Below are 19677 nucleotides of genomic sequence, written 5' to 3' on the forward strand. Positions count from 1 at the left end.
GTCCCTGACTCACTGCTGTTCTTTGAGATCATTCTCAACAGGATAAGCGTTATGTGAGAAAGGTTATCTGATCACATGAGTTCGCAGACTGTTTGAGGTCAAACCCAATTTGCCAAGTATTGTGGAACTTCTCAGTGTCTTTAATGTGGTAATCCAGTAGAGAGCTAAAACTCACCACACTTCCCACAACTTGTGAAAGAGTTACTCTTTCCGCGATACTCTTTCTTCACATAGTATCTCATAAGCCCATTGTTATATGGATGCGCTATATTGAAGCTGTTTTCTTTACTAACTAGATTTTCTCTGAAATAGGAAAATAATATCAATCCGTATGTCTTTGAGTTAGTTTGTGGATATGTCTACTTGAGGAAAGGAGAAGGAATGACCGAGTGTCTACCCTGTCTCCTTTCTTTCATTAACAAACTTCTTAAAATAACAACTCATTTCATAGCCACCTTCTGTCTCCATTAGCTGTACTGAAACCGCTCTTGCAGAGGTTACAGGGGATTTCTTTAAATGCCAAATCTAGTGACAGCTCTTCTGTTCTCAACCTGCTTCATGTCACTAAAGCTTTTTTCCTCAATTTTTTTAATTAAAGAAGTTGTGTGTTTACAGAACTATCATGCATAAAATAAAGAATTCCCATATACCACTGTATTATTAACACCTTGCCTTGGTGTGGTACATTTTGATGAAAGCACAGTCTTATCATTGTACTAACTGCAGTCCATGGTTTAACTTACGGTCACTGTTTGTATAATGGTAGGTTCATGGGCTTTTAATTGTTAATTCTATTAGCATACGCAACCTAATATTTCCCACTTTTAACCACATTCAGATATATAATTCACAATGTTATGCTCCTGTCATCACCATCCATTACCAAAACATTTCCATCATCCCAGTTAGGAACTCTGTACATTTCTCCACTAAAGTTTTAGCTGTTGGTCATCCCTTTTCCTTCCTTCTGTAATAACCCTCTCTTCTACTTCTCTTATTTCTCACTTAGCTCTTTTTAAGATCCCTCTTCTTCTACATACCATCTAATTACCCATCTTTCCTAGTCGTCACTCTTGTCCTGCTCCTCGTTTCTCACTATAAATTCTCTCTGTAACCTCACCTAGATGCATGCCTTAACAGCCACCTGCTGATTTCCCCAGATCTCACAGCTCTCCTGCCCTGTTCTCACCTGATCCAGGCATTTCTTTTTCACTCTCCTGTTAGACACCCAACCTAGATGACCTGTAGACAGGGAGCCCCCATCTCTCAGGGCTCCCCAAGCCCGAGCCTCAGGATCCAGATGCAGGCACAGGGTTGGGGGGGTGTCATCCTAGGGTCCTAGAGCAAAGGGGAGCTTGAGGTCCCTCCCCAGTGAGAGCCATAACAAGTGGGGGGAGGGTCAAAATATCAAGAACACTGGAAGACAAACATCAGGTCAGGTGAGGGCTAGAAATGGCAAGAGTCGAGACAAAGCACCAGTCTAGGGACAGGACCTGGAAAATTTTTAGAAGGGCGTGGAATCAAAGAACGGAGGCCTTTTGTTGAGTGCCCGAGGATGTAGTGAGCAAGGGAGATACTGGAGATGTACTGAGCTCATTCAAGCAGGCCCATCAGATTGAATGATTTTTCTTCTTTTTATTTATTTTTTTATTTTGTAATAGTTTAATTCCACTACAAATACACATTCCCCAATTACATTAGATTTGAATTATCTCTAAGAATCATAATAATTTTAGCAATCATTTTACCAATTAAACATATTTAAATGAAGTGTCTAGGTAATCATTATAAAGCCTGTGTTTGTGCAGTCTTTCATAAACCATGTTAAAATTAAGGCAAATGGGAAAATCTGTAGTTGCAAGTGTCAGGGTTTCTTAAATTCTAAGTGTTTAGCATTGGCTTAGATACCATTTGATTAGCTGTCAAAACTGTGAACATTCTCAAAATATCAAGTAGAAAGTTATTACAAATATCAGCGTTGCTATGGTGATAACCTATGTCACTGAACATTTTCAAATTTTTGAAATTGAACGTTAATAAAACCAAACTTGCTATAATACCCAAGCCATTCTCAAGCCCCTTCTCTTCTACATTTTCTATTTTAGTCAAAATCAACACTTCCCTCTTAGTTGCCCAAGATAGAAATGCTGAATTGTCTTTGATTCCTTCTCTTCATTCACTTCCTATATTCAACCAGTTGTAAACACTAGTCATTATTTGGTCCTTTGGCAAGAAGAGGTGTCTGCAGAAGTTGGAGAGTGTCCAGAGAGCCCCATGAATTTCTTTGGAAATTTGGACATTCTACTCCCAGATGCTATCTGTGGAGCTCATCTTAGAAGAGAAGCTTTTATTTTCTCAGCTGGGGTAGCCATGCCGTAAAACAGTGATAACCGCGAGGTTGGACCATGAGTCCCACTAGGTGGAGATGGACCATCTCCATCTGGCTACTGAGGTCCCTCTCCACACTTCCTCTGTCGGCTGGACCCCCTACTTTAACAGGTGTTTCTTGCTGAATGCTTCAGGTATCTTTTCTTTGTGCACTAGCTGAGCTTTCAACTTCGATTTCCACATTAACCGCATTTTTATTTGTGCTGTCATCTGAGATGCTTTTCAGTGATGAAGGCGAATTCCTGTAACACGTAGGCACACATGTATTTCAACTAATAGAAATAACGTCCTGCTTAAAGCTGTTTGCGCACATTAATCCATATTCATGCACAGTATTTCCATAGCACCTCAGAAGCTTCTGTGCAGCCATTACACAATGTGGATGTTTACAATGAGAGCTTGAGAGAATGAGAATTTTCACCAGACACACCCTCATCATAGCCCAGCCCTCAGCACAGCACTCTACATAAACTGTGTTGTGCATAGTTCTTACTGTGAGCTAATTAAGGGCTGTGACCTTATCTTTGATTCTCGGTGCTCAGCACCCTGCCTGGCACGTAGATGGCGCTCAGTAAATATTGATCTGAACCATATTGCAAGGGCCATTTGGGTTCCAAGAGTCTGCGGAAGAGCTTTGCCTGTCTGATGATAGCTAGAAACCACCAGAGGAGACGTAATTAGCACACCAACTGCCTTTTGTGGGCAGCCATGAATTAGAGGAAATGTATTTTCTTGTGCTATCCAGAATAAACATTTACAAAGCCATCTGGTGTTCACTAGCCTCCTATTTCAGAGTGCCCACAGTCTGCCTTTTTTTAGAAAGAGGGAGGACAAAGCAACAGCTTCCATCAGTTAAAAACTTATGAAAATCCCCGTCATTTGGGATGTGTCATTTGCTTTAACTATAATAATTCAAATAAATAGATCAGGCCCAAGTTATGTAGGCAGGTTGATATAAAAAATAGTATAATATTTCATTGACTTATTGGTATAATGACTTTTTCTTATCCACATGGAACTGGAGAAATTATAGTTGACAGTGCCTGAGAAGGTAGCCAGCCTCTAGCATAAGGAGAAATGCCCAAACTACTCTCTTGATTTTTCTCCCCAGGAAATGAGCTTTCCTACTGAGTTTGGCTCAGAAATGTTTGTTGAACCTACTGAAAATAAAAGTGATTTTCTTAAATAAAATACTTCTCATGGAAGTATTTCTTAGGCAATATTATTGTAAGTTCATTAGTAATAAAATTTCAATCTTATTATATGCTACATTATAAGAAATAAAGCCAATGATAATGTGTATTTTTCCTAGAACATAGGGTAAAGCATTTGGATATTCTGTTTGTGTCAGGTGTTGCCACTTATGTAACAGATAAGCGTCCTTTACTTATTGGGCATGTAAGACACAGAGAAGAACTCTTAGGAGGATTTATACATTCTTTAGAGTACCATAATAGCTGAATTAACTTTATTTAAGCTTCAGTTCTTAATCTGGATATTTCTGAAGACTATTAGTCTGCCATCTTTCAATGTATCTTGAGATTTAGGTTCACCAGGTAAATAAATCCATTTGAAAATTTTAACATTCTTGAAATGAGCAGAGTCCATGCATTCTAAACTCACTTTAATCTAATTTTCTGGCAGCTCATGTTCTCATAACCCCCTTCTCCTTCTATTTTCTCTCTTTTCTTCTGCCTCCTCCAGGCCTGCCCTGGCTGGAGGCCCATCTAATTTTCTAAGTCTCTTTGAATGCAGGGCACAGTGTGCGGTCAGCCTTGCCCCGAGGGCCGCTTTGGAAAGAACTGTTCCCAAGAATGTCAGTGCCATAATGGAGGGACGTGCGACGGTGCCACCGGCCGATGCCACTGCAGTCCCGGACACACAGGCGAACGGTAAGGGAGGCTGTTCTGGTTCTCTGACCAGGTGTAATGGTGCAGAGGAAAGCTTGGAGGGTTCAGGGAGCACCTCTGGTATCATGAGTCTGTGACTATGCCATAATATTCCAGAAGCATCTATGAGATATCAGAGTTCGACGCATTCCATCCCAACTCAGTGCACAGAGACAGAATCAGAGACAGCGATAGTGAACTGAAGGCAGAGAGAAAGCATTAAGCCAAAAAAAGCCCATAAAACATCAGCTATTCGGAGCCCATGGCGAAGGAATCAGTCTAGACAGTTGAGTCTTTAGGACTGCCACTTCAAAACTGTTTGCATTTTCAGCCTTTTGGATCGATTAATCTTAAAATGGAATATGTGCTTAAGTCCTTTGAAAAGCATATTAGTCCTCAAAATATTAAACAGACTTACCACGTGGCCAAGCAATTCCCCTCCTAATTATACAGCTGAAAGAATTAGAAGCTGGTCCTCAAACAAATACCTGCACACCAATGTTGATGGTGTGTTATTCACAATAGCCCAAGGTAGAAACACGAATGTCCATCAGCAGGTGAGTGGACAGGGAAAATGTGGTGTATCCGTACCTGGGCATAAAAGGGAGTGAGCTCCGGTTCAGGCTACCGCATGCATGAACCTCGAAAACACTAGCCTAAGTAAACTGAACACAAAAGGTCACTTTTTGTATGATTTAATTTATATGAACTACCCAGAATAGGTACATCCTTAAGCACAGATTGGTGGTTGCTAGAGGCTCGGTGGGGGAATGGTAGAGACTGGCTTAGTTGGTGTTGGAGTTTTTTTTTGGGGGGGCGGTGGTGAAACTGTTCCGGAATTAGATAGAGGTGGTGGTTGCACAACATTGTGAAAGTCAGAAATGCCACTGAGTTGGCCACTTTAAAGTATTTTAGGTGATGCAATTGTCATCTCAATAAAAATGATTTTTGGAAAAAGGATACTGGGCTAAGCTTTACACAATTCAGTATTCTATTAGGAATTCCAGTCATCCCATTGTGGTGGGTAAGGTGGTAGGAGATGCTGGGGCTTCTAGGGCACTGGCACATGGCTGTGCTGTGGGGCTCCCGCATTTGCTGTGGATAGTTGTCTGTCTTCAGTGCTAGGCTGCACCTCTGAGCTCTGCTCCCCCTACCCCTGGATGGTGCTCTTTAATTCACGTCCTGGAAGACCAGATGCTCAAGCGCCGTGGGTCTTTGTGTAAAATTAAAGAGACACAAGAGACAGAAGAATATAACAGTGAAGAGCGAAGAGTCTAGAGCCAAACTACCTGGTTAGGCCACAGTGTCCCCGTCCGCACTCACACAATAGCTGGACCTTCCTCCAGGACTGGCACAGGCGTTAACCAAGTGAGCACATTAAGGCTCTAGCACAGCACTGGGGCTTACAGGTGCCAGCTCTTGCTGCCTCCAGGTGATGGCTCTGAGCGGCATACATATTCGCTATTACCGTTTTTGAGTGATGTCTCTGAACTAAGAATTCCTTCAGCCTTTTTGCTCTCACTATTTTCTTCTTTCTAAAATTCTGGTCTAATTATATGACTTTTAGTGAGATACTAAAATGTTGGGATTTTTTTCCCCCTTGTTAGACCCTGTGCTTTCTTGTTAAATTTATTTCTAAATACTTTTTAATTTTAAAAATCACATTTCAGTTTCTACCTGGGTATTACTGGATAAGGAAAAAAATGTTTTGAGCATTGACGTTTTTATCAGTCACCCTTCCAAAGTTTTAGTAAAATCTGATGTCATTTTTAGCAGACCATAGAGGTTAGTTACACAGTCATATCATCTGCAAATAAAGGTGGTACTCCCTTCTTTTCAATATTTATAATGATTATTTCTTTTTTTTGAATTATTGCATTAATTTGAACGCTGAAATCAATAGTGACTAATAGAGGTGAAAGTGGCAATTCTTGTTTTTTTCTAATTATATTGGAAATAACTTCAGTATAGTTTCAATTTACCATTGATTTTTAGTAGATGCCTTCTATTGTTTTCTTAATGTCTAAGTAGTCTTTTTAAAATTCCTCCTTTATTAAGAACTCTTGTTAGTAGTCCCTGCTTAATTTCATTAACGCCCTTTTCATCTTTTGTTAACGTGATTGTGTATTTTTTCATTTAATCTTATGAGGTTCTAAACCCTTAATCTGTGATTTTTATGGTGTTTAATTGGGCTATTGAAAGTATTTTTTTATGACTGACATCCTGGAATTAGGTTGTATTTTGGATAGATTAGGGTGTTAGATGAGTTCTAGATCCAAGCAGCATTAACATTTCATTACAGAAAGACGCGTCAGGAAAGAAAAAGCATGGCGCCAAGCAGAACCCTAAATAATATTTTTATGTAACATCTTGGGGGCACTCACAATGTAAATATCATTGTTTTCTTGCCTTCTGGCAATTTAAGTCTCAAGTTAGAGGCAATGCATACTCAACACGTAGAAGGCAAGCAAGTTTATACTCACCTTATTCCTTGGATGACAGGGAAAAGGGGTAATACCTCACTTTCAGGGGGGCTTTTAGAGTTGAGGGAAGGGAAGAAAAGAACTGGGGAAAGAGAAGGAAAGTGGAGAGGGTCCTTGCTTCTTGAGGTGCTGTTCCTGTAACTTGTGTTTCTGATGCACCGATGATGTGATTCCAGTGTTTCTGTTTTCAATTATGTATCCCTGTTTGGATTCCAGAGTTAACAGACACAATGACAACAAGCCCATCTGCCACTCTGAAAGGAGGAAATGAGGGCCTGGAGGACAGCTTGTGCCTGAGGAAAGGGGAAAGGGGCCTCCAGAGGATGGGGTGGTCCGAGCTGCCTCTTCCTTTCCAAGCAGTCAGCAGTGACAGGATCACAGAGGTTGGGCCGGAGGAGCAGGTACCAGCACAGGCAGCTGCCAGCAGAACATTGCCAGGATGTGGCAACGGCCCTGCCAACCAGAGAGGAAAAGAAAAGACAGGAATTGTGTGGGCAGGCGGAGCAGCGCCTGAGATGTCCAAATAAAGGGCGTTAGGGTTTCTGAGAGGATGTTGTGGTGAGGAAATTTACTGTGTCTCAGTCACGTAAGACTGAAAGCAGAGGATGATTTCCACATCCCCAAGACAATTCATCAACAGGGATTAGCAAAGGGTGTTCCTAATTCTCACAGCGTGGCATGGAATCATGCTGAGGCCTCCTGGCCTGCGGGGGTCCCCCGTGCAGAGATTCCTGCCCAGTGTTTGTTGAAAGAAGGGACTTGTGACTCAAATTATAGATTATTTTAAGGTGAAATCCACGACAGGTCTGGCAAGCCTGAGTTCTGTATTATCCTGAAAGTAAAAATAAGTGTGGGTGCAAGGAGTTGAAATAAATGATAGAGGGAAATTGGGGGACCACAGCACTGGTCTTTAATGGTGACACGCTTTCCAAATACAGGACTGAGGGAAAGTTGGCTCCTTCCCAACGCTTCGCGTTTCTCCAGGAGCGGCAGTCTGGATGTTAGAATGGCAGGCAGCTTAGCCATCAATTCCAGGTTTAAGGAAGAATGTGATTCTTTTATGCCAACTTGTGGTTTGGTGCAAATATTCCACTCTAGGAAGGGTGAAAGGGGGAGCTGCTATCCTCGTCTCCTGACCCACTTTCTATTCCTCAAGCTCATGATGAGATCCAACCTAAAACGTAAGTGATTTTAACAAGTCTGTGACTGCTACTGATTTGGAAATCAGAGTTCCCTTTTATTAGGCAATCTCCACTTAATGCTTATCCATTCTTCCCAATTCCAGGGTGTTATTTGAAATTAAAAAAAAAATGGAAACCTCCAGTTTCCATAATTCTATTGTGGACAATATTTATTGCAGTATCTTTTTTTCTTCCCTGCCATCTCTCCTAAGAAAATGTATTTCCTCTTTCGCTGATTCCCAAGATCGTCTTCTTGTTCTACTTGGGGCCACAAAAACAACATTCAAAGCCTAAAATTCATTTCAGGAAATGGTGCTTTTTTAGATAAAAAGCAGAAAAGGGAGATGAGACTGTTGACAAAGAATTTCAATTTAACCAGTTGAAAAGGCATAAGCTACTTGTGATTATGTTTATTTTCAAGATGGAAAATAGCTACTTCTAGAAAGCGCCTTCCATTTTGGGTTGGTGAATGGAAATGGACACGGGTATTAATAGCAGGATTCTCTTACGAGAGCAGCACTGATGAACAGGAAGAGGGAATGGGAATAAAGCATAGATAATGGCTATTCTAGTTCCTGAAGGTAAAATTCAAATGATTTTTTTTTGCCATTTATAATACAAACTAGCGATATATTTTATAATAGGTTAGAAAGGTAAATATGGGTCAGGACCAGCCATTATGGACTTTTTTTCCTAGAGAAAAACAAATCTCTGCCAAGATATGATAAAATAATGCATACGGTTCTCTGTAATTTGCTACAGACAATTTCCCAGGTTTCTGATCTGTACCACAACATTAAACCACTTTTAGCAGCGGGCGTTTTACTAAGTTAAAATCATAGAGCTAGTCCAAAGCTTAACTTTTAGTTTATTTTCGAATCCATGTAGGAGAAAGAAAGTGATATTATTTTACCAACCTTTTTACTTTTCGTACTGACTTGCAAGAAGCTCTGAGCACACAGGTTGCAAAATTGTCTTACCAGCCTCCCGCAGAACCAGATGAGGTCAGATTTCTGTATCTCAGTGTTCCTTTCCTGAAGTTTACATTGTTAGGGAATAAACTAAGTGGTTTGGCTTAGTAAAACTCCTGACAGGTTAAAAATAAAGAACATCTTTCTAAAATACTCTATTCTAAATATAGGTACACACGTACCACTTTAAGGCATACATTTGATTTTAGGCTAAACATGAGTTCAGTTACTCCAGAACCTTTGTAGGGGGTTGTGGAACAGTTGATCTGAAGACTGCCTGTTGGAGCAAATGCGTTTCAAGATGTTCAAACTTGCACGAACCCCTTTCCCTTGTCTGCATCACATTAAGTGTGTATCAGAGCCGGTGCAAACCAGAAAAGTATCAAAGGATGCTGAAGATTTGTCCTTGCACTTCACAAGAATTCCACCCACCCCAGGTATCGTTTGTCATCTCGACCCATCATTAAAACTAGGCACAGCCTTGTGGAAAATGCCTGCTTTTCTGCCCCTTTATGTGCTTCGTCTAAGTGTGCTTGAATTCTCTAGCATGTGTTTGCTGTTGGCCTTACACAGATCTGAAGACTAAGTGCTGACCTACATTTTTGACTGTGGCCTGGCCTGACTGGTGAGTCACATGGGAAGTGGCTGCCGAGACTCACAAAGTGAACCCTGCTTGTGGCAAGTGCCCGCGGGGCGCGACCCTGGCCACTACCCTGGCCGCCTCCCCCTTGGCAGAGAGCGCTTCATCTGCTGCAGAAAAACCCGCCACCTCCTCTAGCTGGAAAGAAACGGCTGGCCTGAGAGCTAGGAGCGCTTTCCACAGAGGGTGTTCATTTTTCCTTCTCCATCATGCTTGCCCCTGGCAGTGCAGCTTCCCACCTCGGTCACCTTGCCCACAGAGTGTCCTTCCCCTGGTCACTCTGGCCCCTTGCCCAGTGTCATTTCTAAAAGGTGGCAGAATAACTTGGGGGCTCTGATTTTTTTTCGCTTGCCCTTTGGCAGCCCTTGTCCCACACAGAAAATGGACCTCGGTTGCCAAGAATATCATGTAGGAGACTCAGGAGCTGGGCCCAAGGACACCCGATTTTAGGAGCTTAGAATTCCCTGATCTGAAGATGACTTTGCTTCTTAGCCACATCACCACAAGGAGTGGAGGTTTCTGTTCATCTGTGAAAAGAGCAGGAGCATGGCTGAGACTAAAAATTACGTCAACGCGGAAGCCACGAGAACTAAAATCTGCTTTCAAATTTGCCACAAAGCTCTTATCTTTCCAGTGGAGAGAGCATATGTTTTAATTTCCTAATCATGGGCTGGGACTCAGGTTTGGGTGATTTATTCTCTCCCTTTCCTGGTATGGAGCAAAACACATACACCTTTGGCATGCGGTCGGTGTAGAACATGGTTTATGTTACAAGCTCATAATTTTATTTCATTTCTATTATTGCCATTTCCTCTTTCCACAGGCCGTGCGCTGTCACTGGTGCATCGGGGCGTTATAATCCACCATCACCCTTTCATGCCAGTAACAGGACACCCGCTAGACGCATGCCAAGTCCAAAAGGCAAAGGTTTCGGTGCAGACGCGGCGGAGCCAGGCGAACCGCCCCCTTCTGCCGCGGCACCAGCTGGCTCATCTCACTCGGCTCTGCCCCCCACAGGTGCCAGGACCAGTGTCCCGTGGGGACGTACGGAGCTGGCTGCGCCCAGGCCTGCAGGTGCCTCAACGGAGGGAGGTGCTGGCACGTGAGCGGCGCGTGCGTGTGCGAGGCGGGCTTTGCGGGCGAGCGCTGCGAGGCGCGCCTCTGCCCCGACGGGCTGTACGGCCTCCGCTGTGACGAGCGGTGCCCCTGCCACCCGGACCACACCCACAGGTGAGCGCCCGCCGCCCGAGAGAGGCGAGCTTCCGCCTCACTGCCCCCGTATGTGGAAGGACAGACCGAGAGTGGGACTCCCGGCCCCTGGGCCCTCGTGGGCAGGCACCCACCAGCAGCTGGGGACTCGCCACCTGGGGGGTGACGGCCGAGTCCGAAGGGCTGCAGCTGTCACATAGTCCTTCGGCGGCCCGTACGTTCTGTTCGTTGTTAATGGTCGCTGGTGAGAAGGAAGTTTGCTGAGGATCGTAGGTCTTTTCCCTAAGAGAGGGCTTGGGTGGCATTCCTCTAGAAGCAAAGAGACCCCAGGAGACAAGGGGTTTAGTGTGTGAAACTAGCACCCAGTCACTTGCACTGCGGCAGCTTTTGCTTGACGGCACATCTGTTGAAGCAAAAAGGGCTGAAGAGAGGAAGTTTGGGGAAAGGACTTCACATGTGGCTGTCACATGTGAAATGTGTTTCCAGAATTGATGACCCCGCTCAGAGCTCGCAGGGGTCTTGTAGCTCAGACCTCTCTCCAGGAATTTAAGAACAGGAAGCCACAATCCCGCCCACCCTGCCATACCTTGTCTACCCCTGAAAATACCTTCCTTCCGGCTCTCTTCCTCTCCCTCCCCACATACGTATCACTTGGATTTCTGGCTCACATTTGCAGACTGCTTGCAAAGTTGAGTTGGACAAAAAAAAAAAAAAGCAGTGCATGATATAGCAGTTCACATGTTGCTAGAATTACTTTTATTTGCATTCAGCACAGCTGTTATTTCACTTATACCTTCTGGAAAGATAGCTCATGGCCACAGCGAATCCCAAATGCACAAAAGTCAAAAGTAGAAGCATGTGGTTGGTCTCTTCTTTAAACCGTCGTCAGAAACAGAGCAATGGACGGGGCGGGGGCTGGAATGCACTTCGGGGGTACATGTCAAAGAAGTGTATTCTCGATGTGTTTCAAGTAATTTTGTAAGCCACTTCAGTCAACTTTTGGTTTCCTTCCCTGGAAAATAAGTGCCACTTATTAGATGACAAGGTTACATAAACCCATGGGGAATAAAAATGAATAATCTCTACAAGGTTTTCTTTACTTTTCAGCTCTCCAGCATGTAGGGGGCTGGCAGGAGTAGGGACAAGTCATGAATTCAGCTACCTTTTGGGCAGCATAAGAATTGTTGCAGCAGGAAGTAGGCTCATGTAACGACAGCTAAGAATTTTTTTAATGCGAGCTTGCTGTTTTGCTATATGCAGACACACACGAAATCAATTAGAAAAAGAAACCTGCACAGAGGAAGAGCTCCACCATGAGAAGATTTGGAGGATCAGAGAAAACGTTGGTTTTGTTAGAATTACATCCCACATTAGTGGCAGAATTCAAATGAGAGTTATTCCGTAACTCTCCATATTAGTACCATAATAATTTTGATATAGGTCATGTGTATATATAAGGATGTATGTTTTAACAAATATGTACATGAAATTATTTGACAATCATGTAAGTCAAAAGAATACTAAGATCCATTTATCAAATAATCAGAAAAAAATTAAAAGATTAGCCTAGTAAGTACTTTCCCTAAATAATGAAAGCTGTTTTTAAAGATTAGCTCTAGCAGTGTTCTATGAAAAGCATCTGAATGTTGTGACAATGTGACTCTTTCTTGTTGAATTCATTTTGGGAGTCATCTATCTAATTCTAATTTCTTGAACTTCTATAAAAAATTCCTGGAAACACAAGCTCCCTTTGAACCAAAAGGCATAGAATCTTTGTATTAATGCAAAGCCTTGTTTATTCATTTTACCATTTAATTAAGCAAGTTGAACTTTGCTCTTACATAATTCATGATGTATAGTTATCCTAAATCCTTTCGTTATAATCAATGAGATAACTAATGTGATGTTAACTAACAGTTCCCATTATCTTTAGGTAAATTTTGAGTTCTGTGGATGCACATTGACATATATTGCCACTGTAAGGGTAAGGATTTGTATCAATTAGCTTTTGTTGCATTTAAAGCACACCGAATTTAATTATGTATTAGCTGGCAATTCTTTTTTCTTTCCCCTTGGCTATTTGGACTAGGCTCAGCTTGGTGGTTCTTCTGCTGATTTCCCTATGTTTAGCTGGCATATCATCAAGACTGATTGGTCTTGCAAATCTTCACTCATTTGGCCACTGACTGGGCAGTAGTGGTGACTGGGCCATGTGTCCCCAGCATCTAGCAGGCTAGCTTGAACTTCTGCACATGGTGACTGGCTTCCAAAAGCAGTGAAACAAAAGGCAAGCACCAACATGCAAATACATTTCAAGCCATCGGTTGTGTCATGTTTGCTAATGTCTCTTTGGCCAAAGCAAGTCTTACAACCAAGTCGACCTCTGGATGGGAGTTGCTGCAAAGACTTTGTAGCCATTTTTCTGTAATCCATTATGGGGTTGAAATTTATTTATTTATATATTTGTCAGTAATATCAATTATTTTCAGTAACAGCACTTTACTGAGCCTGAAGACAGGCACTGTGACCCAGGCTTTTCAGCTGAAACCTAGCCTAGATGGTGGAAATAATTGTGAACAGGAAAACGAATGTGTGGTTTAATAAGATCCCACATGGGATATGTATATTAGCTGTTGTTAATAAAGACATTTAATAGCTGTGGGCAATCAGTTTGTGCCAATTTGCAAATGTCACCTAATGTCATTACATTTGAGCGTTAATAACATCTAAGGAAATGAACCAAAGGAACTTTGACTCATTCAGTTTTAGTCAATATTGTATCAAATAAGACTCTTGCCTCAATTTTCCTATTAATTGGAAATTTCGCTAGAATATTCGTATATAGTTTTCACATATCTATGTGTATAAAATAATGTGTATTCCTATATGTACATAATCCATGTACACGAAGCCATCTGTTCTCTAGAAGGAAAATAGGTGGTGAGTATAGCTACCCTTCAACTTCCTATCTGCTGCTCCAACATCAATACGTAAATCTCATTACCAATTAAGCTGCCTGCATGAGAACCCATCAAATGCCTCCAAAGTGCACTGGCTTCCTACATCTAATTACAAATTGCAGAATGCCAATTTTGGTGTCAATCAATCTGAGAACCAGTGTACCGCACTGTCGCTCACTGGGGGGCATTGAATATCAATTCCTCTGTCTGCCTTTCTCTTCCTCCAATTCCCTGCTCCCAGATTGTCTATACTGTTTAACATGTGTGTCTACACCGTGAAGAGTCTTTTCTTTTTTGCTAAAAATGTCCTTTATTTTGTAATATGTTAGGATAAGGCAAACTGCTTTACCAATCCTTAACTTGAAATTTTTCTTTTCCTTTTTTCAAGCATAGAACCTTACTGAAATAAATTTAGATTTGTCCCTGTTTTTTTGCACAAATGTGGATTTTATTGGCCCTGCATTATTTACCTTTTTGTCTGGGCTTAATCCTAAATTTTAGTAATTCTTTTCATATCTAGTCCCCTTGGCAAACTGCTAACAAACTTTCTCTTCCTTTGGTGTAAAAAATAAACTTTAGTTCACGTTTTGATTCTGCCACTATTTGTGAGACTTTGAATAAATATTTATTCTTTCTAGGCCTGCTTCCTCATTTATAAAATTTATCTAACTCTTAGGATGGTGTGAGTATATGTTCAGGGCTCAATAAATGCTAGATTCTAGCCTGCTTATTCGCTTATCATCATAAACATCGCATGAGGAAATGCTCCTTGTGATTAATTGCTATTCCCTCTAAGTCAAGATTTTAAGCACTTTAAAAACTGAATGTAGAGAAAATCTTGTCTTTGAATGCAGATGTGTTGATTTCAATTTAACAATTCTTGATGAGTCAGGGATATCAGGAAGGAGCAGATTAGTGTGGGAAGGCAGGTTCCCTGGAGTCAGACTTTGCAGTGTGTTACCGGTGACGTTTTCACTCACTCACTCAGTAAGTACTGTGGATCTACCATGTGCTGGGGATAGGTAACAAAACAAGCTTAATTTTTGCTCTCATGGAGCTGGACATCTAGAGAAGGAAGATGTTGAACAACTGTAAGAATAAACATTTACCTTGTATTTTAAAAAATTTTCCAAAAATATTTTCATTTTTATTATAAAACATGTTTCTAACCATATGCTTTATGGTTGTAAACTGTGGTGAGTGGAATGAGAGGAAAGAACAGGAGAGACCTAATTTAGATTTGGGTGGTCAGGAAAGGCTAAGGAAGGGACACTAGAGCTGAGGTTGGGAGAGCGAGGCAACCAGTGGGCGGACAGTGCCCTGGGCATAACGAATGGTGCAGGCAAAAGCCCTTAAGCTGAAAAATCTTGATGCCAACTGAAAGTTGGGGGAGTTGAGCATAAGAATGGACAGAGAGAGTGGTAGGCAAAGAAGAGGTTCGAAAAGTAGGCTGGCGCTGAGGGCCTCTGGCTGTATTTAGGGGATAGTACATCCCAGTTTCCCTGGGACAGTCTGGTGTGAGCCATTTGTCCTGGGGCACTGAGCAGCACCTTCCCCTTTAGCCTTAAAAGTGTCCTGGTTTACAGAATACATTAAGTATATTAAACAAGGTTTTATTCTATTTGTGGGTTGTATTCTAAGCATACTGAGGCGCTTTAAAGAGTTTTAAGGAAGAAAATGTATGAGTTTTAGTTTCCTAGCTGCTACAAAATAGGTTGGCTTAGCAACAGTGTCTTCTGGCTGGCCAGCAACTTTCTGGGTTCCTTAGCTTTCCTATCACATGGCAGTGCATGTGAAGGTGTCTTCTCCTTCTGGGTTCTGTTGACTTCCAGCTTCTGGCTGCCTCCGTGGCATCGCTCTCTAAATTTCCTTTGTTTGTAAGGCCCTCAGCCGTACTGAGTTGCGCCCACCCTCACTCAGTTTGGGCACACCTCCGCATCTTCAGAGGTCCTGTCTACAAACGGGTTTGCACCACAGGACCAGGGGTTGGGACCTTTACATGCCTTTTGTGGGGGACATGATTTACCCCCCAACGGTATGATTCAATCTAATTTTTAGGTGGTGCTATATGAGTGGATGCAGGTAGAAAAGCTGGGAGACAATTCTCAAGATGTTGATTTAGAACAGTATGATGAAAGCAAAGATAAAGAGATGTAAATGGATTCAAGATATACTTTGGCATTGGCATGGATAGATCTTAGTGACGAATTGGATGTGGGAAGCTAGGGAGAAAGAGTTATCAAAAATAACTCCTAGATTCCTGGTTTAAACAATTCAGTGACTGTGGTGTCACTTACGGAAATGGGGATAATTAGGCGGAGGACAGTGAGTGAGGAGGAAAGAGAAGTAGAACAAGCGTTCAGGTTTGTTTATTATAATTAGAGAGGTTGTGGGTTTACAGAACAATCATGCATAAAATGCAGGATTCCCACAAACCACCCCCCCCCCATCACCACCAGTTCCCTGCCCTGGTATGGATCATTTGTTACAATTGATGGTAGCACTTTTTACAACTGTACTATTAATTAAAGCCCATGGTTTAACTTGGGGCTTGCTGTGTACTGTACTTCCATGGATTCTTTTTAAAACAATTTTATTCTGTTACCATATATACAATCTAGCGTTTTCTCTTTTAATCACATTCAAATATATATTTCAGTGCTGTTAATTGTGTTTACAATGTTGTGCTGCCATCACCACCATCCGTTACCAAAACATTTGCATCATTCCAAATAGGAGCCCTGTGCATTTTAAACCTTAACTTCCCATTTCCTATCCCCATCTTCCCACCTGGTAACCTATATTCTAGATTCTGACTCTATAAATTTGCTTACTCAAATTGTTTCAATTCAGTGAGACCATACAACATTTTTCCTTTTATCTTCTGGCTTCTTTCATTCAACATGATTTCTTCAGGGTTCATCCATGCCATCACATGTTTTAGGACTTCATTCCCTTTTTGTGGCAGAATAATATTCCATTTGTATGCATGTACCAGGTTTATCCATTGTTTATCCATTGATCAGTTGATGGACACTTAGGTTGCTTCCATCTTCTGACAATTGTGAATAATGGTGCTGTGAGCATTGATGCACAGACATCTCTTTGGGTCCCTGCGTTCAGTTCTTTTGGGGCATATTCTCAGTACCAGGATTGCCAGGTCATATGGCAGTTCTATACTTAGATTTCTGAGGAAGCACCACACTCTCTTCGGTAGTGGCTGCACCATTCACCGTTGCCACCAGCAGTGAATGAGTGTTCCTAGTTCTCCACATCCTCGCCAACAGTTGTAATTTTCCTTTTTTTTTTCAGTAGCAACCATTGTAATGGGTGTGAAATGGTTCCTCATTGTGGTTTTGAGTTGCAGTTCCCAGATGGCTAATGGTGTCGAGCATCTTTCCATCTGCTTTTTGGCCATTTGTATCTTGTTGGGAGAGAAGTCTGTTCAAGTCTTTTGCCCATTTTGAAATCTGTTGTTTTATCTTTTTGTTGTTAAGTTGAAGTATTTCTTTATATATTCTGGATATTAATACTTTATCAGAAATATGGCTTCCAATTATTTTCTCCCATTGTATAGGTTTGTCATTTTACTTTCTTGATAAAGTATTTGAAGCACAAAGGTTTTTCGTGTTGATAGGGTCCCATTTAACCATTTTTTCAAGAGTTCAGCTTTTCTGTTAAGTTTGAGATGCCAAGTGGATATCAGGTGTTTGCCCATGGAAAAGTAATTGCCAAGCCTGAATAGAAGATAAGTAAATTTGAGTCTCAAACCCTTGTCTTCTGAATCCAAACCTTCCCATCCCCAGGAAACCATGTCACATGTAGAGTCGTATTTTGATTTTTATTTCTGCCACGTTTTCTGAGTATGCTGGTGATGGAGGCCTCAGCCTTTGCTTGTAGGCAGTGGGTTGTAGCAGGGACTAAAAGTATATTTAATTTAAATAAATTCTTGAAAAATGATGAACGAATGTTTAACCCATGAGCTTTTTCTTTAAAAAAACATAGAAAATGAGATTGTCAGCGTGGCTGAGACCCTTACTTGACAGACTAGATCTTCAGGCCCAGGGAGTCGTGTGATCTCCTCCCCCTAGATAGGGGAAAACGGGAATCCCACTCTCAGTCTTCACGCCCTCTACCCCCAGCCCATTATCAGGTATGGAGAGCCCATTACTCTTTCCATGACAGAAGATCCATGAACAGCCCTCTGAGGAGAGGTTATCTAGCAAATGTCTGGAGGCCCGCAGTAGATTTTGTTGTGTGCCTAGTTAAGGGGAGTGTTTTCTCTCCACCAGGAAGGAAGACTATCTTTAAACAGCCTTCCAGTTATCGACAGAAGTAGTTTGATGGTTAAGACTTTCCTTTGGTGAGAAGCACATGTGTGTTGTGCCATTGTCCCACAGAGCCCTATTGTGTTCCCCCTACTAATTCGTGCATCTTGGCGCAGCTGACGTGCCCATTTGCTGCAGAGCGACAGCTGGCTGCCTGGCCCATTAATGTGGCTGCTGTTTCAGGTAGAGGCAGCTGCTCACTATCAGGTATGGAGAGCCCAAGCAAGAGACAGGCTGAAACGGCCTCTGCTTTTTTAGTTCCTTGGACATCTCCCTGGTTCATTGATTACAGACTATCCATCCAAAGGAGTCCTTTAGGTCTGCTCATGGAGTTGACCTCTTATTAAATTAGTGCTTTCAATTTCAGACATAAGGACGTGGTCGTTAACCGTCATCCTGTTACAGCATGTTGCCGATTTCACGCAGCATTTCCGTAGCTCCAGTCAGGTTGCAGCCGATTGATTAAATCACTTCCAGCCTGAGAAGGAAGTTTAAATCATTGTGCATGGAATTACCCACACATTTAGTGATCATGGCTAAAGCAACATTTCCATGGGCCTTGGGTGTCATGTTTACCCCAGAATGACTCGTTCCTTTCATCCCTGTCTCTCAGCTGTCACCCCATGTCTGGAGAGTGTGCCTGCAAGCCAGGCTGGTCTGGACTCTACTGTAATGAGACATGCTCTCCTGGATTCTACGGGGAATCTTGCCAGCAGATCTGCAGCTGCCAGAACGGGGCTGACTGTGACAGTGTGACTGGAAAGTGCACCTGTGCCCCGGGATTCAAAGTGAGTGACTTGGACTTTGCAGGAACGAGAAGAGGGGATGCGGTGTGGAGCATGCTGGAACCCTGCTTTAGGGGACCATTTCTGAAATATGCTGAATCTGCTAAAGCCAAACACATAATTAATGTGAAAGAGGACACACAGAAAAGTACTAATGGAATAGAAGTAATTACCTTAGAATGATGACTAGGAAAGCTGGAAAACAATACATGTAACATTAATTTTAATATCAATGCATGTGATAAAGTATGAGGCACTCTAATTATCCTTAAAGTAATGATTTTACTGTGTTTTATAGACAGCAGGGAAATTAATTTCTGAGTATGATAGGAATTATTATCAGTTTTTGTTTTAATTCCATGTAATTTGAAGACACAGTGTTAGCATCTATTATGTATTGACATTCTATGGTTAGCAATATGTAAGTTTTCAGCAGCTTTTGAGAATCTGGACCTACAAAATGGACATGTGCCACTAGAGCAGAATTTTGCCCACAGGCTTTAGGATTTCTTAATCTTAGGTTATGAATCCTTGTTTTAAAGGACATTGGGTTGTTCTTAAAGCATTTCCTCCCATTTTAAAGGGAGAGAATTAAGCTGTGAAGAATGTTGTGCTCCCCAGAGCACTTAGCCCGCACCTGGTGGGAAGGAGCACGGAGGATCATTACTGAGTTGTCTAGCGTGTTGACAGCCCCCTGGGGGAGCCCCACTTGAATGAGCCTTGTCTTAAGAAAGTCTCTGCTCTTTTCAAAGGAGAGAACCTCCAGTTACCTCTCGTAGCTCATTTCTATGTTTAATGCTCAGTGTCGGATAGTCAATTGGATCACACTGCTGACAGGACATG

The 19677-nt window shown here is 42.0% G+C and overlaps 1 protein-coding gene across 3 annotated transcripts in view; it reads left to right on the plus strand.

Annotated features, from left to right (window-relative positions):
* The window catches only part of MEGF10 (multiple EGF like domains 10), a 164830-nt gene that overhangs the window by 104710 nt on the left and 40443 nt on the right, over positions 1-19677 (plus strand). For all 3 annotated transcript variants that reach the window (XM_077138304.1, XM_077138303.1, XM_077138305.1), the window contains exons 8-10: positions 4144-4280; positions 10570-10782; positions 18663-18837. In XM_077138304.1, the coding sequence (XP_076994419.1) occupies positions 4144-4280; positions 10570-10782; positions 18663-18837 (525 nt within the window). The remainder of the gene's footprint in view (positions 1-4143; positions 4281-10569; positions 10783-18662; positions 18838-19677) is intronic.

The sequence above is a fragment of the Tamandua tetradactyla genome, chromosome 20 (assembly GCF_023851605.1).
Source record: "Tamandua tetradactyla isolate mTamTet1 chromosome 20, mTamTet1.pri, whole genome shotgun sequence".
Lineage (NCBI taxonomy): Eukaryota > Metazoa > Chordata > Mammalia > Pilosa > Myrmecophagidae > Tamandua > Tamandua tetradactyla.